Source organism: Cupressus sempervirens, chromosome 8 (genome assembly GCF_028749045.1).
Source record: "Cupressus sempervirens isolate cs-2001-9-10 chromosome 8, ASM2874904v1, whole genome shotgun sequence".
Classification (NCBI taxonomy): Eukaryota; Viridiplantae; Streptophyta; class Pinopsida; order Cupressales; family Cupressaceae; genus Cupressus; species Cupressus sempervirens.
In genome coordinates, this window is record NC_143125.1 from 464,752,880 (window position 1) to 464,760,430 (window position 7,551).

Below are 7,551 nucleotides of genomic sequence, written 5' to 3' on the forward strand. Positions count from 1 at the left end.
TGAACATTCATTCTCACAATACTAATATATATTAATGACTTTTAGAACATTCTTGTATTGTATAATTATAGATTTTTTATGTTTTCAAGTGCCAACAAGAGGTGATCAATTGGTAGTTCAAATTGAGTCTAGATACACCAATATATATGTGCTCATTATACTCATTAACCAATGAGAATTAGACACTAACATGTTTCACCTTCATCTCAAGATTATGGTATTATTCCACTTATAAACACACTTAACCTTGTTCACTACCAATTTCTTTTGAAATGATGCTTTGTTAGGATTTGACATCAATGGTGACGTAATATGTTTTTGTTAAATTTGTTATTAATCATTTATGGAATAAAAATAGTAATTGTAGTTACTTTTAAACTAATGTTCTTCTTTGCTAGGAGTTTTCATTCCAACTATTTATACTAATTTATTCTCTTGTAGTCTATTTTCTTCCTTATTACATGCTTGAGGTGTTATATAAGATTTTATGTGAGATTCTAATTTTATATGCTAATTGTTTAGTTATTACAATTGAGTATGTGTTTTATTCTCTATCACTTATTGTAAATTTCTATTACTAAGGTACAACTTATTATTTTTCCTCCTGAATATTGTGTCCTATTGGTTTATTTTTTAAATCATTTATAATTGTTGATACGCCCAACATTGTTTGGTCAATTCTCCTTATATCCGCTTAGCCTCTTTGTTGTCTCTTTGATAGTGGAAGAACTTGTACAGTGCTGATCATATTAGGAAGTTGGCTAGATAATTATTCATTGTAACTTAAGCAATGATATTATAAGAGCACCATTAATTGCATTATTAAAAAATGTTCACACTTTTTTTTTTCAGTAATATTTTAGGATTTTATTTATCTTTAAAAGGAGATTACATTTCATCACCTCAGATATATTTTCTTGAGGTTCATTTTCTAGATTACAATCAACAAAATAAATTAAGTTCAATCATTAGACACAAATAACAATGGGCTTGCATTTTGTGGTTACATTTCCCCATAAAGAACATTCATAGCTATTTGAAGAGTTCGTATCTTATAAGCCTTTGCACACACATTGCCTTCACTTCTGAAATACATGCATATATATAACTCACCCTATATATTTCTTAATAGAAGATTATGAGGCAAGGTTGATATATTTATCGAATGCAACTTCTTCGAACAACACATTTTAGTTTCAAATACTCTAAGATTGTTCTCTAAATTAACTAGATTTTTAAAATAATAAAAATGTTTAGATAAGTCAAATTCTAGAGATTAATTTCCAAGGCATCTAGGAGATATATTTCTGAAAGGGAAAATGAGACATGGAGAGGTAGAGACAGACAAGAGTAGATAGAAGTATGAAGAGGGAGAGATAGACAAGAATAGATAGAAAATATATATTTAACTATTTGTCCATTGCTACAATGTTGTTTACATAGTATTGATGGTACTCTTTTTAAATTTATTTGAATAAAATATGAAACAAATTTAAGAAAAAGATAAATATATTAAAGTTTAATTTCATTTTCTTTTAAACTTTTTGCACATGTTATTAAATCCATATGATATATTTTGATATCGAGTAATGTTTTGTTAAGGTATAAAGACTTATTCATACTTTTTACCACAAGAGGAACATTAGTTGTTTTGACTTGAAGCGTACCTTTATCCTAGAGCTCTCATAAAAGTGAAGTTAAAAGAAAGAATCAAATATTTAATTCAAGTTTACTTTTCTAATGTTTTAACTACTTCTTCTAGAGTAAAGTTAAAAGAAAGAATCATATAATTAGTTCAAGTTTACTTTTCTAATGCTTTAACTACTTTTTTATAGGTTTCTTTCTACTACTAAATAGTTTAAATTTATTGGTCTAATTTTTGTATTAGATTTTGTTCAATTTTTAACATCAACGTTTCAAATCATACCACATGATTCATCGTAAGGATGAGAGAGCAGGTGAAGTTTTGCATGTCCTGCTTTCTCATCCTGATGATAAATCATGTAGTATGATTTGAAACATTGATGGTAAAAATTGAACACAATCTAATCCAGAAATCAAACCAATAATTTCAATGAATTGTGGAAATTTGATATCTCTAGTTTAAATTTAATCATCTAGAATTTTTTTAATTGCCTAGTTTTTCCTCGCAACAAACTAGGTCCTTTAAAATTATTCAAAAGATAAAAGTGAAATTGTATTTCTTTACTTTATGACAGTGTGCAAGCATGTTATTGATATATAAGAAGAAGAGGAAGAAGAAGAAGAAGAAGAAGAAGAAGACAAGGAGGAGGATAACAATCAAGAGGAAGAAGATGAAGAGGAGGAGGAAGAGGAAGAGGAGGAAGAAAAGGAAGATGAAGAAGAAGACGTGGAAAACACCCAAGAAGAGGAAGAATAAGAAGGAGGAGGAGGAGGAGGAGGAGGAGGAGGAAGAAGAAGCAAACAATGTAGAGAAAAAGGAGATAGAAAGAGGAAGACAGAAAGAAAGAAGAGGAGGAGGAAGAAGAAAAAGAGGATGAGGGGGAGGAGGAAGAGGAAGAAAAAGAGAAAGAGGATGAGGGAGAGGAAGAGGAAGAAGAAGAAGAGTAAAATGAGGAAGAAAAAATACGAAGAGAGGGAGAGAAGGAGAATATAAAATGAAAAGAAGAGGAAGATGAGAAAGAAGAGGAAGAAGATGAAGAAGAGGAAGAGGAAGAGGAGGAGGAGGAGAAGGATAAGGAGGAAAAAGAGAACATAGAAGAAGATGAGGAAGATGAAGAAGTAGAGGAACAAGAGTAGGGAGAAAACGAGGGGGAAGAAGAAGAAGAAGAAGAAGAGGGAGACAAAGAGGGAGAAAAAGAGGATTCAAAATGCAAAGAGAATATTATATCTTACTATCAGCTAACTATTGCACCTTTGTTATGTGAAAGTGCTAATATATGTTGAAAACAATAAAAAATAGAGCAATGAAGGGCTCAACATAAACTTTTGGTACAATCTACTCAGGAGTACTCTAACAACAATTTCGACAACAACAAAAATATTGATCAACAATTTCAAGTACTTTTGAAAATTATCTCCTTATCACAAATAATAATGTTGGAAAATTCCAATTCATTCACAAAGACACAAAAAAACCCGTGGTTGTAAAATAAAATTAGAAATTATTATGTCTTGAACTTTCTAGGATTACTTGCATTTACTTTATGATTACTTCCAAAAGGACAATTATATTTTTAAAATTAGTAAATTTTCATTGTATTGAGATCATAGATGTGATATATTCTACTATGCAACCTCTGCGAAAATTTATATTTATTTCTTTGTACTTTGTCAATTTCAATGAATCATCATATGTATGTATACTTATTTTGAATGTTTAAAGAGGGAAAAAAAAATCGCTAATGATACTTTAGTATAATGTTGATACATACATTTAAAAAATATTTATAAATATAGTTTGGTTTCTCCAAAATAGTGGAGATGATGAGGTAGAGAGAGATGAAGATAGATTGATTGAAAGTATATGCGTGTGGAGAGAGTACTTTTCCTCCTCATATGTCGTCTTATTGTATTCTTTTCTACAAAATATTAGAGATGGACAAAAGAACAATTTTTACCTTCCATATTTCTATGGCGTACCCATGAATATATTTGCAGCACTAGTACTAGTTTCTGCCTGATCATTGCTCTTGATTGTTATCACCTGCTGTTCTCTGTTTTCGATTTTTCTCCGCCTGCTGAACTGAACAAACCCATTATTATTTACCGGATAATTGCTCCGTTCATTTTTCCGTGCTAGAAATGCAACAGTTACAAGCAAATCCCCATCTTTTCTGCAGTTCATGCGGTAAAGATTTAGGGTTTATTAAGCGTAATGTTAATGTCGCACAATTTCTTAACTGTAACGAATGTGATAGGTCTCAGAAATTCCACCCCGACTATGCTTTCCTTCAAAATTGGGACAAAGATATATTCCTTGAACCTTTCGCAGATTTCACATTGGAAGGAAGCGATGGAGGAATTGTGAGAGCGCACAAGGCAATTCTGGTATGTTCGAAACCCTCGCTATTTACAAACCCTAATTTTTTGTTCTGTTAAATGTTATATTGATTTGTGACTTTTTATCAGGCAGGGAAGTCCAAAGTTTTCAAAACAATGCTGATGGTAAAAATGTCTGAGTCTGTTGGTGACAAAGTGAAAATATCCGATATGACAGCTCGAGAATTGGATCCATTAATTGATTTTCTATATACAGGCAGGGTAAAGCAAAGAAGCTTGGAATGTCATGCGGTTGCACTTTACAGAGCTTCTCTTAAGTATGACCTGCCTCTTTTGGCGACCATGTGCGAGCATTTTCTTGAAAATAATGTAATTAGAGATATTCGTGGAGTTTTTGAGCTCGCTGTAGATCATGAAGTGGAGAAATTTCAGAAAGCCGTGGTACCTTTCATTTTCAGCGAAGGGTTTATCGAAAGCAACCCTCCTGCATTAGTGATGAAAACTTTGCGAACGGCTTCCAAGTTCGAATGCTTTGCCTTGTACCGAAAGAAGAACTTTGAAGCGGTTTCTTTCTTAATGGAGTTCGCTGTTTATCGAGTGGCAGGTACACCTCAAAATAGTCATTTATTGGCTTAAGTATGAATTGTCTCTTCACAGAGGAAAATAAATATGATTTTTCTGTTGCGGCGCGTAGATCATCTTTACTGTGACAAATTTGGCTGCGCTCGGAAAGTCCACCCAACGACAAATGTTAATGTCGCACGATTTCTTTACAGTGACGACTCTGACAGCCCTGCGAATCTCCACCCTTACCGTGATTTCCTGCAAAATTGGGACAAAGATATATTTCGTGAACCTTTCGTGGATTTCACATTGGAAGGAAGCGATGGAGGTATTGTGAGGGCTCATAAGGCCGTTCTGGTATGTTTTAAACCTTCGCCATTTACAAGCCCCGATTTTTATTATTTTATGAAGTGTTATATTTATATGTGACTTTTTATTAGGCAGGGAAGTCCAAAGTTTTCAAGACAATGTTGAGAGCAGGAATGTCTGAGTCTATTAGCGGTAAAGCGAAAATTTCAGATATGACATCTGGAGAATTGCATCCATTAATTGGTTTTCTGTATACAGGCAGGGTAAAGAAAAAAAGCTTGGAATGTCATGGGGTTGCACTTTATAGGGCTTCTCATAAGTATGATCTGCCAATTTTGACGGCTATATGTGAGTATTTTCTTGAAAGGAATGTGATTAGAGATGTTCGTGGAGTTTTCGAGCTTGCTGTAACTCATGGAGTAGAGAAATTGCAGAAAGCTGTGTTGCCATTTATTTTCACTCAAGCTTTCATTGAAAGCAATCCGCCCAGTTTGCTGTCAAAAACCTTGCGAGCGGCATCCGAGTTCGAATGCTTTGCCGAGTACCGAAAGAAGAATTCTCAAGCGATTTCTTCCCTGATGGAGATCGCTTTCTACCGAGTGGCAGGTATTCCCTCAAATAGACCAGAATAAAGAATTAAGTGTTTTTATTTGTTTAAACTTGAATTTTCAAGATATTGTAATTTCTGGATTAAATTGTGTACAAGATTAAATTCAATTGATGTCTTTTGTCAAAAAGAAAAAGATTAAGATTAAATTGTGTGTAATTTGATGTTAAAATCTTGTCTACGATTAAATCTAGAAATTGCAATATCTTGATATCATGTAGTATGAGAATTAATTGTTTCTTAACAAAGGAAAATACACTTGCTTTATCTGTTTTTGTGCTTAGATCATCTTGATGACCCACATAAGGGAGTGGAAAAGCGAAACAAAGTTGTACCAGTAAGTTGAAAAAGTACCATTTCTTTATTAACTAACTTTTTTTTGTTTGTTATTGTTTGCGAAGCATCTTATGAGTTAGATTACATTTCATGATTTGTCATATAATTTTGATAGAAATTAAATTAGTATGCTTTTATTTTAATTATTTTATGTAAAATAGGCTCAATTATCTTTGAGATGGTTTATCAATGTTGTTAAGCTAGCGCTTGCCAACAGTATAGCATACGTACACATTTCTATGAAATAGCTGTACAAAAGGTGAAGGTGCTATACTAATAACAATAATTGTTCAAATTTTCAGTAATTGAGAAGACAGTCTCAGCTTCTCTTATATCAGGCCACCAATTTCCGTCTTCAAGAGATGTTGTGTATCCTGCATGTTTGAAGATTTTAGAGATGGCTTTGTTGATTCAGTGTTGCAACATTTTATCATGGAGACATCTTTTCCTCCCATCACTTCCCTTCGGTTTATGTTGGTTGGACTGCTTTTTCTAACAGGAAGACTGCATATAGTTTACAAAAAACTGGCAATATATTTCTGTTAATACTCCTTACGTCTATATTCACAATTACATCCACACAATTACCACAAATTTATTAGTTTCTCAATGATAAATTTTAGTGTCCACTCGAGACTATGAACATGAAGAAATAGATCAATCATTTGTGTATATCCTTCAATCATTATATTGCATAAGATTTTTTGTCAAACAGTTACACTATCGTGTATATGCTTCCTCGTTTTGGATACATGTTAATAGAGCATTTGCAACTATACTTAATCGATTTTGCTTTAAAAAAAAATCCATTTGTTGAAGTCTTGCAGTCATTTTCTTCCACATTAGATAACATTTCTTTGAGGTATTGCTCGAATAGATGACATATGTTCCCTGATTCCACATTCCATGCCTTGTTCGTAAGCTCCCAGCCACGCATAGTCAGGAAGAATGCTGATAAAGGTTGTCAAATCGCGTTGATAGTTGTCAATTCAATTTGTTTGCCAGTTTCTGAAGCCTTTTCAGCAAGTCTATTTCATGAATATTCTCCAAGCACGCATCCAATTAAAGCACAACTCTTCCAAAGAGTTCACTGGCCTTGTTCTTGCTTCCACATCTTGTATGTCTTGCAAGGGAGCAATAAGATTAGGGTGCAGGAAGAGGATTTTTTTGTTTTCCTGTACCAGAGGCTTCGTTTTAGGGCTTTCAGTGAATACAACTCTGCTATCGAGTTAACTATAGGGACTCTTTTTTATAATTTCCATTGCATGAAAATTGACAAATGTCCAGTGATAACACTTGAAACAGGGGACAATAATGAAAAACATGTACAGAACAGTCTTTTATCCAATCAACAAAAGAATCATTGAAGAAAGAATAATAAATGAAGGAAGTTTTAAAAATAATTCTATCATAAATAAAATTTTCATAGCAATGTAAACACTCAAATTGAAGAGAGAACTGTAGCCTCTCTTGTAGATATCTTCATTCCCTCTCTTCATCCGTGCCTAATTCCTTTGCTTCTTTGTTATAAAGCCGTCAAATTTCCAAAGTCCATTTACCAGAAACATATATCAGTCAGAAAGTAGAAGAACAATTCAAAATTAAAACAGAAAAGGATTAGGGTTAGGGATTTTAATAAAATAAAAAACCAAAGCCTGTCATTTTATATTTCCCTTTTACTGCGTTCTCATAGAATAGGAAATTGGGCAAAAATTTGTAACGATGAATTAATCAAATCCAACACAGTCCAG

At 32.9% G+C, this 7,551-nt stretch overlaps 1 protein-coding gene across 1 annotated transcript; it reads left to right on the forward strand.

The window, feature by feature from the left end:
* Window positions 1–3,461: 3,461 nt before the first annotated feature.
* Window positions 3,462–6,512, forward strand: LOC149543247 (uncharacterized). The gene is made up of 6 exons (XM_089798097.1): window positions 3,462–4,032; window positions 4,114–4,588; window positions 4,679–4,905; window positions 4,989–5,463; window positions 5,749–5,801; window positions 6,103–6,512. The coding sequence occupies exons 1-6, from the start codon at window positions 3,787–3,789 to the stop codon at window positions 6,103–6,105; spliced, it is 1,479 nt and encodes a 492-aa protein (XP_089654223.1). The 5' UTR covers window positions 3,462–3,786; the 3' UTR covers window positions 6,106–6,512.
* Window positions 6,513–7,551: the final 1,039 nt, after the last annotated feature.